The sequence below is a fragment of the Hippocampus zosterae genome, chromosome 4 (genome assembly GCF_025434085.1).
Source record: "Hippocampus zosterae strain Florida chromosome 4, ASM2543408v3, whole genome shotgun sequence".
In the NCBI taxonomy this organism is placed as follows: domain Eukaryota; kingdom Metazoa; phylum Chordata; class Actinopteri; order Syngnathiformes; family Syngnathidae; genus Hippocampus; species Hippocampus zosterae.
The window spans coordinates 9,973,557-9,993,301 of record NC_067454.1 but is presented as its reverse complement, the minus strand read 5'-3'; the positions used below and the strand labels follow the sequence as shown (position 1 = coordinate 9,993,301).

At 41.7% G+C, this 19,745-nt stretch overlaps 3 protein-coding genes across 10 annotated transcripts in view; 1 reads left to right on the top strand and 2 right to left on the bottom strand.

The window, feature by feature from the left end:
• The window catches only part of trpm7 (transient receptor potential cation channel, subfamily M, member 7), a 40,054-nt gene extending 36,611 nt beyond the window's left edge, over positions 1–3,443 (top strand). For 4 of the 5 annotated variants that reach the window (XM_052062829.1, XM_052062825.1, XM_052062827.1 and 1 more), the window contains exons 42-44: positions 1,222–1,298; positions 1,383–1,416; positions 3,042–3,443. The gene's annotated coding sequence lies outside the window, so the exon portion shown is untranslated. The remainder of the gene's footprint in view (positions 1–1,221; positions 1,299–1,382; positions 1,417–3,041) is intronic. The other variant, XM_052062826.1, reaches the window with a different exon arrangement.
• Positions 3,099–8,664, bottom strand: bcl2l10 (BCL2 like 10). Of its 4 annotated transcripts, none has more exons than XM_052062951.1 (3): positions 8,499–8,664; positions 6,852–7,325; positions 3,099–4,692 (listed from the first exon to the last, which is right to left on the bottom strand). In XM_052062951.1, exons 2-3 carry the CDS (start codon positions 7,320–7,322, stop codon positions 4,573–4,575), a joined length of 591 nt encoding a protein of 196 aa, XP_051918911.1. In that variant the 5' UTR covers positions 7,323–7,325; positions 8,499–8,664; the 3' UTR covers positions 3,099–4,572. The 4 variants fall into 4 exon arrangements, with proteins under 4 accessions (XP_051918911.1, XP_051918913.1, XP_051918910.1 ...); XM_052062953.1 differs by lacking the exon at positions 8,499–8,664 and adding an exon at positions 8,199–8,329; XM_052062950.1 differs by lacking the exon at positions 8,499–8,664 and adding an exon at positions 8,086–8,315.
• A 688-nt stretch (positions 8,665–9,352) lies between these two features.
• Positions 9,353–19,565, bottom strand: LOC127599177 (guanine nucleotide-binding protein subunit beta-5b-like). The gene is made up of 13 exons (XM_052062911.1): positions 19,417–19,565; positions 18,576–18,727; positions 17,816–17,927; positions 17,308–17,444; positions 17,151–17,192; positions 15,520–15,596; positions 14,636–14,768; positions 11,943–12,086; positions 11,765–11,856; positions 11,509–11,557; positions 11,067–11,163; positions 10,815–10,981; positions 9,353–10,554 (listed from the first exon to the last, which is right to left on the bottom strand). Exons 2-13 carry the CDS (start codon positions 18,699–18,701, stop codon positions 10,543–10,545), a joined length of 1,188 nt encoding a protein of 395 aa, XP_051918871.1. The 5' UTR covers positions 18,702–18,727; positions 19,417–19,565; the 3' UTR covers positions 9,353–10,542.
• Positions 19,566–19,745: the final 180 nt, after the last annotated feature.

Sequence of the window (19,745 nt, the reverse complement as noted above, 5' to 3'; positions counted from 1 at the left end):
TTTTTGCAATGTGGGAGGAAACCGGAGTACCCGGAGAAAACTCCACCGCGCTAAGCCCATTTAAATGGCTAAAGAAATATCAAAACCAAAAGTTTTCAAGTGTTGAGTCGAGAATGAAATCCATTTTACCCAAGTGGTATGATTCAGCCCTGTAACTCCGGAACTAAAAAAATCTGTCTTTCATGAGTCGACACGAGAGAGCCAAAAGGTGCAATTTGAAACAGTACTTTACTGATACAGTGGCACCTATACTTACGAAATTAATTGGTTCTGGAAGAAATTTCTGAACAAAAAAATGTAAGTAGAGTTTTTTATGTAAATACCCTAATTCGTTCCGAGCCCCACCCCTCAAAAAAAAAATTGTGACAAAAATGTTTCCTAAAGCATAGAAAAGCATCAAAACATGTAACAAATACATGTTCCAATTATATGATTGCGCTATAAATGAGAGTTGTGCACAATGTAAAAAACAAAGAAAGAATGGTCTTTTAACTGTGTCCTCATCTTTTTTTTTTGCCCTCTATAGTCGATGTTCTCTCTCAGAAGTGGTTTTTAGCTGCCGTTTTGTAAAATTTGCTTTTGTCGGCTTTTAACAATCCTTCGAAAATGTCCAAGGCAAACATCGGCATAGCGAGTGATCGCCCGACTGGTGAACACTTTTTCTGGGTGATTCACATTTACACAAAACGACCGGAACACCTCGTAGCCCGAGGGGAGAACGACAAGGGCGCTGCAAAGACACTTATCTTCACACACGGACCCATACGGTAGAGGTTCCTCTTAGCCAATGGGATGCCGGGAAGATGCTCGGTAATAGCCAATGGCAGAGCAGCGATGAGTATGTTGCGTTCAGGAAACTCGGAGCTGCGAGTCGCCGCCCATACTGGATTTTTACCTTTCGTAACTTGAAATTTCTTTCGTAACTAGAGGCAATATTTTCCTGTTGAGATGTTTCGTAACTTGAAAATTTCGTATGAAGAGACGTTTATTTGTAAGTAGAGGTACCACTGTCCAAAGTATTTAAAGAGCTGAAATGGAAAAATATTTGAGACAAAAACCAAAATTTTGAGAAGTTTCAATACATTTTCATCAACACAAATAAAGTTTTGAATGAAAAAGGATGAAATGAAGCTAACACCAATGTATAAGGTTGCACAATGTCTTCGAGGCCTAACATATCACAAAAGGACAATAAAATAATAAAAAACACTTTGCCCTCAGCGAGTTTTGAGGTGAAGGTGGATGGAGAACTGATCTTCTCCAAGTTGGCCTCCGGAAGGTTCCCGGACAAGAATGAGGTGAATGATATCCACACACTCAGAATTCTGAAGTAACAATTAGTTTTCCATGTTTACATTTCTCTTGTGTCTGTGTGTGTCTAGATAATTGCGAAGATCAGGAAGCCAAAATGAGATGGTGAGTGACAGTACAAAGCAAAAGCTTCCTCTCATTGATGTCGTATATCGCCATAAGATAAGATAAGATATCCTTTATTTGTCCCACAATGGGGAAATTTGCAACATAACATGCCATAACATTGACAAAGAATGTAAAGTGACAAGCAGGACAATTAAATACGCTTCCACTAGATGGCAGAAGGGATAACGAACCTGTCACTCTCCTTGTGAATCAGAAGATGGAGCAGTATTTCTATTTAAACGACTTGTATCTTGACTTTACAGTTGATCCCCGTCAGTGAACATGCATAAGATCACTAAGCCCCCATTATTTCTGAATTAAAAAATGGTGATTAACATTCAATATAACATGAATTTTGGCATGTTTACATCTCCTTCTCTGACATTAATGGGGGGTGGGGGGGGGGGGGGTGTCATGAATATCGCTAGCCATTCAGGGTTTGTTCCTCAAATTATTGCCATCTTAGTTCAAGAGCTGAAAGTGAACAAGACACGTTCTTGCCAGTGACGCCAAGTAGCCTGCGATTGCTCCTTTTTGGCTCATTTTGAATCTTGGCTGTGTCATACAAGTCCCGGTGCTGCGCAGCCCGCAATCATTAATCTGCCCTTCATCATTTGTCCATTTGTTTATTTATTTGTGTGTGACGTATTAATCGCGTTCTCAAAGCCGTTAGGCTCAGATGGAGCTATACAGGTTTGTAAACTGTATTTACCTTAATATGAAATTGCAACACAAGAATAGCTCAACTCAAGTTCGATATAACTGCAGTGGAGCTTTGATCCTTGTTTTGCAAACATTTTCTACGGCTGTCAACAACTGAGCTTTTTCTTTGCAAGTTAAAAAATAAAATTAAAAAAACGACATGAACACTATTACTTTGCGTTTGGATGGTCGAGGGTGCGGAGGCCTGCCAGCGCAAAGGATTCACGACAAGACTAAGAAGAGATTTACTTTCGGACTCACATATCTTCAGTACGGCAACAAAGAACGACCCCGGAGTGAACGTGGTTGTGTCTTACATTGTGGATCCAATCAATGACGTCATTGATGGCTCACGCAAATCATGACATTACAGTCGATCGCTGATTCAGCATCAAATGCAAAATATCGATTGATTTCGACATACAATACTTCGTCAGACTGGTGTAAAGTCTCCTATTGATGCCACAAGATAGCAGCATGTCACTACATGAAGATGCCACAAGTTGGCGATATTTCGTTTGCCTGGCAAGCCAATTTGTAAATCACTTGAGACAAAGGTCAATATTTCAATATACACTACAGCGCTACCTTGACTGAAAAAGTTTAATTTGTTCTCCTCACAGGCGAGTAACTCGACCCACTCCAAATCAATTTTCCCCATTGAAATGAAATTAAAGATCAGGATTTCCATTTCAGCATAATTCTGGAAATATTTTTCCTCTTTTGTGTTTTTTTGAGAATAAAAAAGTATTGTGATAATTCATGAGTTTGATATATGCATTTAATAATAATTGACAAAGCAAGCAATGGCTTGCATCTGAAAGAAAAAAATAGGAATGCTGCATTGAAACTGTGCACTAATTCCGTCACGATATTTGACATATTTGGCCTTCAAAGTGGTTTCCCTGTTGTGCCCACAGAAGAGAAGTAGCAGAGCACGATGAGAAAGCCTCCGAGGGGCCAGACGTCGACTGTCCTTCTTTTGATGACTGTGCACGCTAAAACGTCAAAAAAGCGCGACACACGATGCCGTAGAAGGCCGTCTGCTGATCTGGAGTCTGTGGAAGCTGCTCCCATCGTGGCTGCCTTGTTTACGCTTAATCATATCAGCAATTGGGGATGCAACGCAAGAAATTGGATACAACAACAAAAGTGCTTTTTTGCTTTGGGATCAAAACTTGGGTTATGATGATTACTGCTCAAATCAGGACGAAACATTGGGTGGAAAAAGGCAAACTGCACTGAATATGACCATTTTTTGGTAGAAACCACATCATGTTTAATATGTGCTTCAAAATAAACTGCATCTTTTCCACTACCTACATTCAAGTCTTTCATTTTGCAGTAACATTTCAACATGTCTTAACTGTGAGGACTCTTCAAGCGGGTGATTAAAATGAAATTCAGACACCTGAAGAATGTTTTGCAAGTGGTTTGCATATCTGCCACACAGTTCGAAGCAGTTTGAACAAACATCAACAAAATCATTCTGACACATCATCATTGCTTCTCAAGTTCAATTTGTAAGTGCAGTACGATGATCTAAATTGTGTTGGGGGGAAAACAATCTATGCCCGTTTGTTTTAAGTCCATTAGTTTAGCCATATAAGCCAGGAAGTTGGGTGATTTTCCGAGAACAAAAGGCCAGATGCAAGTTCTTACAAGCACGGCAGCCGAGCAGTTTGCGCAATTTTAAGTAAAACATCCATTCAATTAATACACATCCTTCCGGCACACACCCTCAAGATTATTATTATCATTGCTGTTATGATGATAACTCATGGAGCTGGTGCGTGTAGTGCAGAATTGGGTTCTTATTTACATCACATGACAACACCAATGTACAAAAATTGTAGGTTGACTTTTTATTACAAAAAAGGTGACAAATAAATACAACCAAAACAATGTAAAAATAGGTTGTTGGGTGCTTCCTCTCAAATGTCATTGGTCCCTGGCATTAAGATTTAAAAAAAAAAAACATTGATAAAAAGATAACATTTCACAAACAAATAGCACCATCATGAAATGGCCATGCCAGCCCTGCTGACCGGGCTTGACACAAACAATTGCACTCGAACAATCACGCTCATTCCAAAACAAGCCAAAATAACGCAAAGTCAGTCTAGAAAAAGATATTATATCAAATATATTATATTTGATATAAATATATTAATTTCCACGTTGTCGCAGAGACAAGGCAGTCTTGACTGACCATAGTGTTTCCAGTCACTGGCTTCAACGTGTGTCAAGAAGGCATCCAGATCAGTTGTACAATCGCGTAGAGCAAGAGATCAACGCCTGTGTGAGTGTGTGTGAGACAGAACGAGAGAGAGAGAGACACAGAGGAGAGAGATGAAACATTCGACTGCCTGATTGCACAGCATTGATGTTAAGAGATGACAGAAAAAGAAATGTTGTGACAACAGGGAAAAGAGTGAAATGTCAATGAGTTTAGCGGGCGAGCAGGAAGGTGAGTCCGGCGAGGCCCACGCCGGCCGCAGCCAACAGCGCCGTCTTCATGGATGCATCCTGACTGGACTGTCTGCTGCTGCACCACTTGCAGAAACCCTCCTGCAACAGCAAGCACATGGAGAAAACCATTCAGCACTTGAACGTCACGTTTGATTCCTACCTTCAAAAGCAATCATTCATTTGACACACAAACACACATACATTTTTATAAGACTGTTTGTGAATCAGTCATTACAAAATATATATACATCTATATATATAATGAAAATACAAAAAAAAATCACAAAGTACATGAGGTAAAAATACAAAACCATCAGTAAAGTTGTCATCTTACAAGAATTTATTTAACGCATAAAGTTTGAATATTTTAAAAAAAGATAATAAATTAGCAAAATTACAAAAGTAAGATTATGGTTCGAACAAAATATTTTGGTGAGATGAGTAATATTGCCATCTTTGTCGAATAAAGCTGTAAGATTTCAAGAAAAAAATCATGTAAATCAAGTTATAATATAAATACTATTGTGACTTGCCTCATATTGCAAGAATAAAATCCATAATCCTGAGAGGAAAAAAAAGTGTATTCGGATATAAAGTTGTAGTATCAGAAGAAACAACTCAATCTCACACTAAAAAGGCTATAGAATATTACCCCCGCCAACCAAGAAAGGTGCTCTGCTTTCAAGTGGCACAGGGCTCAACTAACTAACTGTGCTAAAGAAAAAAAAAAAAAGAACACATTGAAGAGTGCAGGTAAAAAGACGACAAAGAGCACATCCCACCTGTTGTCGTCGTGTACACAGCTGCTGCTTTGTCTCACGACAACAACTACTACACATCTTTGCCGCACCACTAACTGACTGCGCACGCACGCCAACTTCAAGCCCGTGTGGCTGAGCTGCCTTTGTGGCAGTTGAAGGCAGCTGCCAACTCAACAACAGGAGGGGCTTGTGGGCGCGCGTTTGTGTGTGTTCCCATTCATAAATTCAGACAGCCCAGTGTGGCTATAAATGCCTTTTTATGAGGCTTCTTGGTTCAAATTTAGAATATCCCAAAAAAAAAAAAAAAAATCACATGGTCAACAAGCAGTCCGTCAGCAGAGCATCAATCCAAACGTGAAACCGAAAAACATGCTCATGTGTATCATGTAAGCAACCTTTAAATGTTGAGTGTAAATGTGCGTTTGGGTGCTTTCCAGTGTCGAGACATTTGAGTGACCTTCACTTTCAAGTCACATTGGGACTTTTTTTTTTCCACATACCACTGGAAACTTTCAGCTATCAGGCATTAGCCTCACAATTTGCATTTCTAGAAGTGAAAAGAGTACATTTACACATTTAAATGCCAACTAAAAAAGTCCCCCCCCCCCCTTGTTGTTGCATTTGCACTTTCATGTAGCGAGGGGGACAACCCCAACATTGAGCTTCCAAATAAGTGAAGAGGCCACAAGGTCTCAAGAAACAAAAAGGTAAACCCATCAACTACTTTTTGGAAGCAAGACAGCAAAAGCAGCAGATTACGCTCTGTGTGGATTGTCAACTTCTATCCGTTCATCACATGCTACAAAAATAAAAATCCGCTCAATAAAAGGTTCTGTCCAAAGATTCACACTTCCACCCTTGTGCCCATCAATTGCACATTCGCTGTCACAAGATGCCACCAGATGACACCGCAGCCCTATTTGAAGCTCTTCAACTAACTTTAACATAGTTCCTAGGTGCCAAGATGGTGGTAAAGCACTACATGAAGCTCCTCTACTCCCTTTATCGTATTTCCTTGGCACCAACATACCATAAAAGCAGAACACTTTTTTAGAAACGGCAAGTTGGTCTGAGGATGAAACGGCAAAACAAATAAAATTTAATTTAAAAAATCCACTAATTGACAAACTAAGCTTAATGAAAAATTTGGGAGTTTTTTCATCGAGATGGCACTCTTGGCTTATAGATAAAGGCTAGTGCAATGGAAATGTATTACTTTTACGATGCATCTTTAAACCAGGCGTGCCATCTGGAGAAGTAAAACATCTCACAAATGCTTCATGAGCTTCATTTTCCCATCACTACGATGCGCAAGTAGCAAATCACAAACGTACTTATAATATATTCTAAAAGTTTTTTGAGACTTTGTTTGTGATGGATTGCTCTCATGTAAAATATGTGCTTTAATTCAATCATGGTGGAAAAACACTAGTTTACAAATTCTACGTGGTAACAGTACTGTAGGTGCAGAAAGTTAAAGATGGTGCAAGCGCCTACCCAGCCATTGTTCTCCAGCATCCACTCCTTCTTTTCCTCGATCAGAAAGTCAGCGATGGTCTCTGCCAGCTTCCTGCAGATTTGGGGCCAATCGTTGAGGTCCAGCCTCAACTTGGTGATGGTGGTGGTCTCCTCCTCCTCATTGTCCTCCAGCAGCCTCCTGGCTAGCACGCCGGTGAAGGCGAAGACAGACACCACTCTCCCCCAGTTCAGGAATCCATCGTTCACCATCTCTTGCATCACGCTCCTGAGACCAGAGCACAGGTCTGGCCAGCAACCCCGGACAAAGGTCTGCACCAGGTTCTGGAAGGTGGCCTCATAGAGTGACTCGGCGTGCCGGCCCATGCGCCTCATGCTGGCAGCCGCCTCGCTGGGAGGGAGAGGGGCCTCACTAGGGTCTGCTGTGAGACACAGGCCAATGTAGTCCTCGGCTATGGCCAGGGTCTCATTCCACAGCCCGCACGACGACATGTTCTGCAAACGCACAAGCAACAACACGGTTGGTTCATTTGCACTTCAAACTATTTATATAAACAATTGTTAACTTTGGAGGGGAGTGGTGGTGGCGCCATTTCCTTGCTATTCGCTCATAGTTACTAGTAGTTACTTACTGTAAGTCAAATACAAAATCACGCTTGGTCAAACACCAGTGGTCCTCTCTTTAAAACAGTACCAAGTAAATGTGGAGCGGTGTCAACATTTCAGATGACCAATATCATAATTATTCGTATTAGAACGACGTCAGTCCAACAGACACTCGAGTCTACAGCGTCTTCCAACGTAAAAGAGTTACGTTGCGTGCGTAGCAAAAGAACTCGTCCGTAAACCGGGAATCACCGCTCACATGTGCCATTATCAAAGCTCCAAGATGAAACAATTTCAAGATGACTAGCAGATATTACATCTCATCGGTTGGTGGCTTTTCTTGAAACTGTTACCTGCATTTTTTCTGACCACAACTATGTTGGGTTAGCGATAGACGTGCGTGCATACCGACCTACGTACATTCGGACGTACGTAAAATTCTCGTAACTTCGCAACCGTTGGAACGGAACTATGGTACAGTACTCCATCGTAAACCAAAGACCCCCCCCCCCCTGTCGTGTGCCTCATCACAACCTCCAGATCAACCAACTAAACACGATTGAAATAGTAATTTTTGTAAAACATCTTCAACTTCTACAGAAGAGAAAGATGTACGAATGGTTAGAAAAATGACAGCGGCCATACATACGTCAAGGCGTCTGTATCGTCTCATTGTAAAACGGTTTTGAACGCCGATGCCGGGTAACAAATGTGACCTAAATAAGACTCGATTAACCGCGCGACTTCCCTGTAAAACATTACCGAGTGAAACACAAGACACAACGTAGTTTCCTCGGTTAAGACAAGGTTTGTGCCGGTGAACTTGAGGATTTTGCTCGCCGGCTAGCCACAAGGCTAGCTGGCCGTTGATGTGTTACCAGAGCAATGGTCGACACAAAGGACCCAATTCACCTCACCGGCTTTCAAAAACTAAACCAAGCCGAAGCTCATCCGTACATAGACCCCGCATTGATGCTGCAAAACACACTAAATACCACCATACATATAGCGACATACAAATGGAAATATATATAATATATAATATAAAATAAAAGCACTTACCCTCCCAGCGATAATAAGACGACTGTACTCTACAGCGCAAAAAAGACCGGCGGCGGGCGGAAGGAGACGGAAGGAGGCTTGCGATACTTCGGTGGACTGATGTATAACTGCGCCCGCGCAGGTTATGGCGCTTATAAGGAAATTGACATGAAAGAGGTCTTTAGGCCCTTTGTGACGTCAATCATTTCGTTTTTCGCTGTAACATCAAAGACCTCAATGACGATTTTTTTCTTTGGTGGGAGGGGGGAATACCAGAAACACTGACACTGAAAAGTGAAAACGCAAGTTTTGCTCGCTGATAAATATTTTTCCAACACATACAAAAATAATAATACAGGAGGTGTAGTTTTATTCCCTCCTTGTTGCAATCTATAGACTGCGTAAAGTGTTAGATGAGGGGCAAAATTGACCAGTATGAGGACAATGGGATCAAATCAGCTGATTCAAGTCTTATTTTATAAGGTGATTAAATCAATTGCGAAATTGGTTTTCTGTAGCATTAACGAGGTGATAAACTATTTACTCACCCTTAATCACTCTGTCACTGAGTGACGGTTGTTTGTGGATGATCAGAGTATATCAAAACGTGTCATATTAATTTATGTTCAGTATGAAATTCCACACGTGAATCTGTTAAAAAGGGATACTCAATAAAGCCTACGGTAGATTTCTTTCTGTGGTTGTAGGGTCAAACTTTCCAAATTCATTGACATTGACCGTGTCCCAAACAGTGTACACAATGGTGATCTACTTGAGAGATCAGCATGAGGAAGAACGGAAAGAACAACATGATGTAGAACGGAAAGAACAACATGTTTGCCCTGAAGTAAAATAAGTGAAGGCAAACACAAAGCAGTTTAATGCATCTGCTGTTATTTTATTTTGCCTTTTTACACTGGAATTCCTTCATGTGTCCCTAACACGAGGTACTTTCCCACCTAATATTCATTCGACACGCAGTGAAATTGTGAGTCAAACTGGTGAAACAGAGATTCCTTCAGACAGTTCTGTATTTTTTTAATGGTAGAAAACCAGCCTATCAATATTCTCAAGACCTTTAAACCTGTTCTGTAACAAATTCAAGACGTGTCACTGATTAAAGGGTCAATATCAGGTCTTGTGGCCCGTTGACTCAAACAAAAGCCGTTTTTTCCCCCAACATGCACGCTCATAGGTTGCTCATGTTCTTTTAAAAATATATGTACAGTAGATGGATCCCACATTCTAAAAACATGCATGGTACCATAGGTGTATTGATCAGTCCAAATTGTCCTGAGGTGTGAGGAACCAGTTCAGGGTGCTCCCTCCCTGCTGCCCAGAGACAGCTGGGATAGGCTCCAGCACAACATTTTCTTGACAAAAAGTTCAATGCAGCCTCACAAGTCTAAAGACGGTATTTTGATTAACATTCCACAAACACAATATTAATCAGAATACTGCGTTTAGATTCACGCATAGAACATACAACTCTAGAGATATTTTGGGGTTGACATCCCCTTTAAATGGCCATACAATTTTTATTCTTTATCCAATCTCCACTTTTGCTTCTCCCAAATACTGTTGGGAGTTTATATTGAGTCATGTATTTAATTACACACATTTGAATGCCACACATTGGTGATGCAATTGTGTTTAATGCCGATTGGAGGTTTAGTCAATTCAAATAAGGTACAATGCAGAAAAATTACAACCAAGACAGTGCTCGAATTAGAATAAATCTAATTCATGACAAATTGCTGTCCTTCCAGTTTCATTCTCAGACAATACAGTCTACTGTATTCATGGACAAAGCCATCTGCGTTTGAAATGAGTCTCTTGTCACTTCACACATTAAACTGATTGTCAGTGACATCACCCAGCTATGAGAATAATACACCACGGCCACTTAGTGTTAAAAGAAATACCCTAACATTTATGATGTTTTTTTAACATGTTTTTCAGATTATCATCTCATTGAAGGTTTTTATTTATTGGGCTTGTGTCTTTGTCCTGCTGAAGGATGGTTTAAACACTTCTGTTGATTCCAGATCATCGCACGTCGAGACTAGGCCCAAATCTGCATTACAGAAGAGTGAAGATTAACAATGTTAACATTTCAGCCTAACACAATACTTTTCTCTTAAAACAAAAGTATGCTGTGTCTATGTACAGTATGTGACGAGAAAGTTAAAACATGACTTGAGACATCTTAAGTACAGTTAGTCGTGGCTTTACGACGGGGAAGGTGTGATTATGCAACACCTTATATCCAATTCCATTACTTTACAATCATGTGGAAATATGAACAAACAAACAAAAGAATAAGGAGCCTCTCACCCTTAAGGTGTTATCCCAAGAGGCAGAGCAGAGCGCCGTGCCGTCCGGTGACAATCGGACTCTGCTGACGCGGTTCTCGTGACCATACATTGTGGAAATGCGAGTTCCCTTTAGAACATCCCACACGTTTATGGTGTAGTCGTTGTAGCCGGCAAAGAGCAGGCGACCTGAGAGGAAGGAAGAGGAAGTGTGACCAAGAGTCAAATATAGACAATGTTCTTGAGAAGGGAAACTTTTTTTTTTTCGATTTACCACTGAGGGAAAAGTCCACGGTAGATGCTCCGAAGATGATGCTGTCTTTCTGGTAGACAGCCACTTCGCGGTCAGCACGTAAATCGTAGAAGCGACACTGAAACAACCATAGAAGCATACTTATTAAAGGGGACATATTAAAAAAAAACTTTCGAATGCCTTGCAGACAACAGCAGATATCAGGAAAAAACATTGTTTAAATGCAAGTTTTTTTGGCCAATTTTTTTTTATGCATATCGCAGAAACCTGGCAATTTAACAATGTGGCGACTTTTTATGTCCAATGTAGAGCAGAAGAGAACTGAACCAATATGGTCACAGACGAATGAGGCCGTCTCACTTTCCTTCCTGCTCATGACAATGATGAGAATGTTCCATAAACATGAGCAATGTTTCAAACATGCACACGCATCATATTGCAGAACAGGAATAATGTGACCCACCGTGGCGTCATCAGAGGCAGATGCAAACGCATCTCCGCTGGGGTAGTACCTAAAAACAAAAGGGGGGTGGATGAAGATCTGATTGCTGTCATGGATACCAATGTAGACTCAATACGAAACCAAAAAATTCAGACAACTATGTAACATTTTCACATTCAACTTAGTTCGAGTGAACGCAACATGGGGGCGGGGGGGAACATCACGCTGCTAAGAGATTTGTGGAACGCATTGTATTTATAGTGTGTGCTGCACTCACTTGACACAGTTGATGTCAGACTGGTGGTTCTCAAAGGACTGGATGTTCTGACCAGAACGCATGTCCCACACGTTGGCCTTCTTATCACAGCCCTGATAAGATGCACCGTACACAGTGACAGTTGATATGATCAAGTAGAAACAATACATGGAAAAGTATGTGTGTGTGTGTCTCTCACGCCGGAGACAAAAGTGTTGCCGGTCTCTGAGGGGGCGAGGTCCAGCGACAAGACGTCCGCAGTGTGACCATGGAAGCTCTGCAGCAGCTGAGCACTCTCCACGTCCCACAGAGCACATGTGCCATCACCGCTGCTTGTAAGGAGCTAGAGAACACGCACGCACACCATTTAATTGATTGTGATTAATTGCTACTCTGTAAGGTTTTAGGTGCCAGGGAAAACTGACACAACTGCAAATAAAATTGAAGAAAAAAACAATAACCCATTTTTGTTCATGAAATAAAAAATGAAAATTACTGCAAAAATAAAAACACATATTGGCGGCCCGCAAGTCCAGTGGTTAGCACGTCGACTTCACAGTGCAGCGGTTTCAATTCTAGCGCCTCCCTGTGTGGAGTTTGCATGTTCTCCTCGGGCCTGTGTGGGTTTTCTCCGGATACTCCGGTTTCCTCCCACGTTCCAAAAACATGCATGGCAGGCTGATTGATCACACTAAATTGTCCCTAGGTGTGAGTGCGAATGGTTGTTCGTTTCTGTGTGCCCTGCGATTGGCTGGCGACCGGTTCAGGGTGTCCCTCGCCTACTGCCCGTAGATGGCTGGGATAGGCTCCACCACCCCCGCGACCCGAGTGATGATAAAGCAGTTCGGAAGATGAAAGAATAAAAACACATAAAACTAAAAGTAATACTAAAACCAATGAAAAATAATGACGCGTTTTAAATCAAATAAAAGCTAACGGACTTTTGTTAGCTTTTATATTTGATTGCTTTAAAAACGAATTAAAATCAACCAGATTTAAAATCTAAGTCACTACAAAATAAAAGCAAACAATGAAAAATCCCAAACTATGTGACTATCTAAAGAGCAATGACATTAATGGATGGATAGTTGCGCTACCACAACACTGGAACAAATTCTCCAGGTAGCATTTTTCTGCTTTTTCAATACAACACGTACTCTCATTCCATTAAAATATTGACAGGGAAATTGTTTTGTCCTCATAATGAAACAATTATGAAATGGCTGTCTGAATAGGGATGACAGAGACAGAAATGACGATGAAATAGTCAAATACAATGCAAAAAATTCTAAATGTAATCAATGACACTTTTACAATAAGAATTTCAACAGACGCACTTTATGATTCTTCATGCGAATGATTTCTCAAAATGTGATCCTTCTTGTGGTACATGAAAGGATCACTTAAAAGACCATTTAAAGTGAAATCAAAGATTTGTTTGTAAAAACTGAAGATTGACAACAATGTAGAACTGAATTGTGGAGCTATGCTGTAGCGTCACACTCTTTTTCAACATGTCATTTGTCAGTATTTTTTTGGGCGGTCGGTAAACCAGTGATGCGCTTGAGCTTTCTGGCAAGACTGGGCAAGTTGTGAACGCTTTCTTCCACCAGTGGCACAATGGATTTGTAATGGCCACAATTTCGAGCATGGCAGAGTGCAGCAAAGCATGGCGATGTGTCCCCCCCCCCCCCAAATAAAATCATCTCGTTTGTCAGGGGTCGTTCAAGGTCACACGTTCGCCAAAAGGTCGCTGGTACTTTGTCACAAAGGCCTTACAGCAAAAAATAAATAAAGCTAACGTTTGCACCCTCGAACGAACCTTGACGAACTATAACGTGAATGCACGTTCCGTTACCTTTGCCAACAGTCGATTGTTCGCCCCCTCTGTGGGATAGGGCTTTACACTGACTAGACTGCGAGTGTTGTGTTCTATTTGCAAACACACCCGAGTGTGGGCATGCGTTTGCTGCCATCTTCTGGTGAGATATAAAATCGCGCTTTTGTGTGTCAAAAGTGCCGAGGGGCGACATATTCATTTTATACCAGCGGCTATGGGCCAATCGGTAAAAGAGATGAGACAACATAAGCGGCTTGCGCGGTGAAGAAGGGACGACAAGCACTTAGGGGATGCACGGCTCCATCAGCAGTCCCGGCGGGCTGACGGATTAGACAAGGAATTCCCGCCGGATGAACCAATCGGGACGCACTTCCTGTTTTGCATCAACAGCAGAGCTCCGATTGCAGCGCGAATGCGGCACAATTATCAGTAAGCCACAATTAGCGACAGGAGACCAGATGTGAGAAGCGCTGATCCGACGTGAGAGCTTTTGCATGGAGTGCACGTGTATGTGTGCGCGCGCATGAAAATAAATATGGCCCATGTCACGCTTATCGCTAAAATGAATAGATTTCTTTCTGACTCGTGCATGAAGCTTTCTGCCTCAAGCTCTACTTAGCAGTATAAAGGCTGTCCTCATGTGCGCCCTCAAGTCAGAATGTTCCACTCTGTCTGAGATAAAAGCCACTCCAGTTCTAAAAATACTGACAAGCGAGGACCAATAACCCCCCTTTGTCTCCTCTGTCACCCCCTCATCACACTAACCTCACTGCACCCCCCGCCATCCCTTTCCACCATCCTCCCACTCTTATATTTGGCCCCTACGGCCTCCTCTTCATCACTCGTGTAGGCGACTCTGTCGTCAATCAAAGTGTGCACGCTAATAATATGACCGGCTTTGTGTTTGAACAATAATCCTTTCGAGTTCATTCAAAATGAATTGGCGTCAGTGCAACAGGAGCTACAGTAGGTGACAAGCGGCCGTGTTAGAATTTAAAGTCAGCTACATTGGCCTTCAAAATTGAACGGCCTCCGTTGAAAATGGCGCTCACCTGCATGTCGGAGTTGGTGAAGGTGCATGCTGACAGGTAGTTGGTGTGCATGGCCACAGTCTTCTTCTTCGCCATTGGGTTCTCGTTCGGGTCCATCGAGAGAGGGAACACACAACATTTGTTGTCCAGACCTCTGCGGCACAGTAAACGCACACGATGATGGGCAAAATAAGATTCGGGTTTACGATTGCTGACTTAAGAAGGATTAGGGTTTTAATTTAGGATTCCAAACCACTACTAGGATTTCAAAATTAGGGTTTGAAAGTGGGGTTGTGGTATCGAGACAGGGTTAGCATTTCAATGAAGGGTTATAGTCAAATTAGGGTTTCGAAGCGGAGGTTGGCCTGGACAGTTTTTAAGAGTCATACATTTGATTAGAGTTGCAAACATGGGTTAGGGTATAAAATTAGGGATTTCAATTTGGGTTTAAATTCAGGTTTGAAGGTAGCGTTACAGTTTCTATCATGAGTTAATATTAAGCAATAGGATGAAAATATGGTTAGGACATAAAATGAAAGTTTGAAGGCAAGTTTAGAGTTAAGGTTTCAATCTGGATTTGCAGTTCCAAATTAGGGTATCAAGAGCGGATTTGGATTTCAAATTACGGTTTCAAGGAAAGGCCCATGGTTCCAAACCAGGGTTAATGTTTCAAGATGGGGGGGGGGGGGGGTGTTGTACTTTCAAATTATGCTTTCAAGAGACGATTTTTGTTTCAAATTGTGGTTTCAAGGAAAGGCGCTTGGTTCCTAACTTGGGTTAGTGTTTTGGGCCTGGGTAAGACTTTCAATCTAGACTTCAATTTTCAACAAAGAGTTATGGATTCAAATGAAGGTTTCAAGACAGAGTTTTGGGTGAAAAATTTGGGTTTTAAGACAGGTACACACCCGCACGCTACCGCACAACCTGAGGGAGCGTACGCACACGCCATCACCCATGTGCACGGCAGGCTCATGGCATGCTCCTGTAACAAAAACACCCACATACACAATGAGGATTATGTTTTTACATTCATGTTGTTCTCTAAATCCACTTCGATGCATACACGTGATCTTTTAGCAAGTATTTTCATAGGCTCGTAGAAGCTGTCGTGTGAAGCGAGTGGACAGTGTGGCGGGTTCTACTGGCAGAACCTCTTTTTGTTGTTGTTGTTTTTTTCTTTAATTTCATTGCGCAAACAATACGCGGCTCACTCAGCATTTCTTCCTCAGAAAATTGTATTAAACATTTTGCTCAGCAATGAGCAAATGCGGTGAAGGAAGAGATTTTACTGTAGTTGTTACTCGGAAAGTTTTTGTACTTCAATGGAATATGCATACCCTGTCCAATAAACAATAAAAATAATATAAAAACGATGTGACAATGAGAGGTTGTCTACAGCAGGGGTCCCCAACCACCGGGTTGCACATAGACAGACCGGCGAGCTGTGGCGTTAGCATATTTAGTTCAGACGTGGCGCAATTATGCGCGACTTTTGCCAATCTAAGTAAGAAGGCTTAGTTTCATGAGCTTTGCTTCACCCCTTTCGTTTTTTAACCTTTACATATTTTTATTGTTTATTTAAGTGTTTCTGAACGACAATCCCTCTTCTAACATTGGGTTGCAAGTTGAAACAAACAGAATTCGTCAATAAAAATGAAAGAAGCAGTACACAGAAAGCCATTGTAACTAATCGCCCAAAGGTATGGGCAGCCATGACGTCCGAAGATGACGCTATTTTGACAAGAGAAGTTCCTCCCCTGGCGCTATACCTCAAATGCGACATGGAGGCAGAAGCTGTGCGTGCGTGCTCTGTCGTCTAACACAACTGAATAAAATCAACCCGTGGAATCATTTGAACAAGTACAGTAGCACCCAAGTGATCAAGTGGAAAGCATGAAAATACGAGCAGAGTTTGCCTGCCCACGTAAACAGTCACACTTTAGTCGCTAATAACGAGCAATCAATCGTGTCCCGTATGTAGGATCGTAACTTAAAAATGATTGTTATAAGGCGTACAGTATTTATCAGAATTGGATGATTTCTTAATAGTTCACTGTGTTATTTTATTTTACTCTATCCATTTGCTGTGCAGTAGAATACCAGTTTGAAATGAATGAAAAAATAAACTGTCAATAAAATGTTGGGGACCATCAGTCTAAAGCAGGCATGTCCAGCTCCGGGCCTGGAGGGCCACCGTCAACACACCTGATTCAAATACTGATGAGTAGCTGATGAGCTGATCACCTGAATCAGGTGTGTTGCGGCTGGGAGAGCTGGAAAACGGGCAGGGCGGCAGCCCTTGAGGACCGACTTTGGACACTCCTGGTCTACAGCACAATTATGTCATACAATTTAAGAATTTAACAAAATATCTTTTAAAAAAATCATGCCTGGCACTGTATACTCATAGCCATAGAAATGTGGGTTTCAAAATGTAAAAGAAAAATTTCCTCTTCAAATTGTTGAACAGGTTTTAACAAATACTAGGGGGGGGGAAGAAAATAGAAGCATTTGTCACTTATTATAGTTAACTTACCTTATTGAGAGTGAATGCATCCCACACAATTACTCTACCCTCCTACAAGACAAAAAAAATATGGAAACGTTAACTCAGAAACACACTCATGTAAAGTACTGTACATACAGTGGATCTGTGGTTTTCGAACGATTCATGCGTGTGTATGTATGTCTACCTGCGAAGAGCTGACCATACGCCGCTTGTCTTTGCACCAGTCCATGCACAACACTTTGTTGTTGTGACCCTTGAGCACACGTCTGGTCTTGATGGACAGAGATGACAACACCTCCACCTTCTCTGCCACCTTGCTTACTGCACACAAACATGCAACACATTAGGATGGATTCACCACACTGCTTCATTAAACCTCAGAAATATTCAGCTGATTTTCATAAGTGCACTTGATCATTACAAAGAGTTACCTTAAAGATATTGTGGTTAGAGCAACAACTTATTTCTGATAATGTTACACAAATATAAAAGCTGTAAAAAAGTATTCTGCCTTTACAAAATAATGGTTAGTTCTGAATGGTTACCCAAACGTTTCATTAGAAATGCAAATACAGTACATGTTTTCCAATTATAAACCAAAAACGGCAACCGTTGTCTCGCCCCCCTTTAATGACAGGAAGCGTCTGCCAAAATGGTCACTATAGAATTGCCATGCGTTTGGCGTGACTTACACTCGACGTCGTTGAGCTTGTTCCTCTCCTCATCCAACTTCTTCTTTAAATTTGCGCTTTCCCTCTTGAGCGAGGCCAGACTTTCCCCCGCCTGGAGCCCTTGACAAGCCATCTTCGCACATCCAACCACACAATCGGCACACACAAAAACGTTCAGGAGGACATTCAATGGCGGAATTGGGAAGAAACGCTCAAAGGATGCTTGTGAACAGTGAAGGAAGCGTCCCGCGCGGGTCCCGTTAAACGAGCACGCGTGTCCGCGCACGCGCGCGCGACACTCTTACGGCACGTGCGCCTTTCCGGTTGGAAGGCCCCGCCCCCACCTGTGCCTCTCACGCTGCTTCACCGTAAGTGTGTCTACCACTCACCGACGTCACCAGAGTTGGCAAAGATGCAAACTCTGTACTGAAATCAAAGTACAGATACTTGTGTAAAAAAAGTTTAAATATATTTATAATATTTTTTTGAAACTTTGTTCGTAATCATATTTATTTGATAGGAGGCAGGCTTTTTTTCCCCATGGTGTATCATCCACAAACATACTGTATTCCGATGTGGAATAATATTGTAACATCTTTCTGGAACATTCTTCTTATGCGTCTATTGGTATTGATAGGACGGCTAAAGAAACACACTTTTCCCCGCAGTTGCACCTGTTATATGTGACAACACTATGAAGCAAAAATACTGTCAAAATCGAGTGTTACTTTTGCAGTCAATACTAATAAAGCAGATGGAATTTGGCACATGACTGCATTACCTTCTCCACGCAGAAGGAGCAGTAGTTGATGGGCTCTGTCTTGATGTAGATGTTTATGAGTGGGCTGGCCTTATTGCAGCTCTCACAAGGGCCAAAGGTGGCCGCCACAAATGTCTGGTCACACATGACTGCACTGTTGATCGCACACCTGCCTGTGATACACACAATCAAGCAAAACACAGCAATTTTTATTGTTACACTGCATCTTGGCCATCTTGCATTTCTCATTGTGTGTGTGTGTGTGTGTGTGTGTGTGTGTGTGTGTGTATGTAGATAAGTAGATGGTAATCTCGTCAAGCCTGATCCTCCTGTAGGAGAGCAGGACTGCTATTCTAGGAGCAGCACCAACACTCAGAATAAAAACACTTTACCAACAAAAAAGAGAAAATAATGCTCCCCTCCTCTTTTTTTACAATAAATACCCGCATTTAATTTCTATTCAAGTTTGCATGTTCTTCCCGTGCCTCGCTCAGAGTACTCCGATTTCCTCCCACATTCCAAAAACATGCATGGTAGGTTGATTTAACACTCTCTGTTGTCCTTAGGTAAGATTGTGAATGGTTGTTTGTCTCTGTGTGCACTGCGATTTGCTGACAACCGGTTCAGGGTGTACCCCGCCTGCTGCCCGAAGACAGCTGGGATAAGTTCCAGCACACTCGCGACCCTCGTGAGGAGAAAGCGGATCAGAAAATGGATTTTACATTATTTTATGCATTTACCTGTTGACTAATTTGACTGCAGAGTACTGTCATACAATTCCAAAGGTCCTCCTAATATATACGGAATAACACACACACTGCATAATAGTCTGTACTAAATAGACAAGGGACATGATTCTTACCTGAGAGGAGATTTTTTTGGGCGGGTTACGTTTCTGTATGTCAAGCAAGTTATTTGTCCCGTAGGAAGTGAGTTGAGTTTTGCACTGAAGAGGATTGCAACTAAGCTTCTTATGGAAATGCTACAGCTTGTGTCTCTGCCCTGCTTTGACTGGATATACCTGGTGCCACCATCAAGGAACATACAAAATAAATAGGTGTAGAGCAAAAAGAATTCTGCAACATTTTAAAAATCAATTAACAGCTGCTCTTCAAATAATCAAAATGAATAAAGGTCTTTTTGCGCCATTGAGGAAAATTAACACAAGACTGAGAAGGTCTAATCTTTTAT

Bases quoted from the DNA above. Each gene is read 5' to 3' on its own strand.
- bcl2l10 (XM_052062950.1), bottom strand. From the start codon at position 8,109: ATGAGACGATACAGACGCCTTGAC. The intron at 7,326-8,085 runs GTATGTATGGCC...GTGCGTTTGCAG, and splicing joins GACGATACAGACGCCTTGAC to AACATGTCGTCGTGCGGGCT. The intron at 4,693-6,851 runs GTAGGCGCTTGC...TTGCTGTTGCAG, and splicing joins TGCTGGAGAACAATGGCTGG to GAGGGTTTCTGCAAGTGGTG.
- LOC127599177 (XM_052062911.1), bottom strand. From the start codon at position 18,701: ATGTGTGACCAGACATTTGTGGCGGCCACCTTTGGCCCTTGTGAGAGC. The intron at 11,857-11,942 runs GTGAGAGACACA...GCATCTTATCAG, and splicing joins GCAACACTTTTGTCTCCGGC to GGCTGTGATAAGAAGGCCAA. The intron at 11,558-11,764 runs GTGAGTGCAGCA...TTTTGTTTTTAG, and splicing joins TCTGACATCAACTGTGTCAA to GTACTACCCCAGCGGAGATG.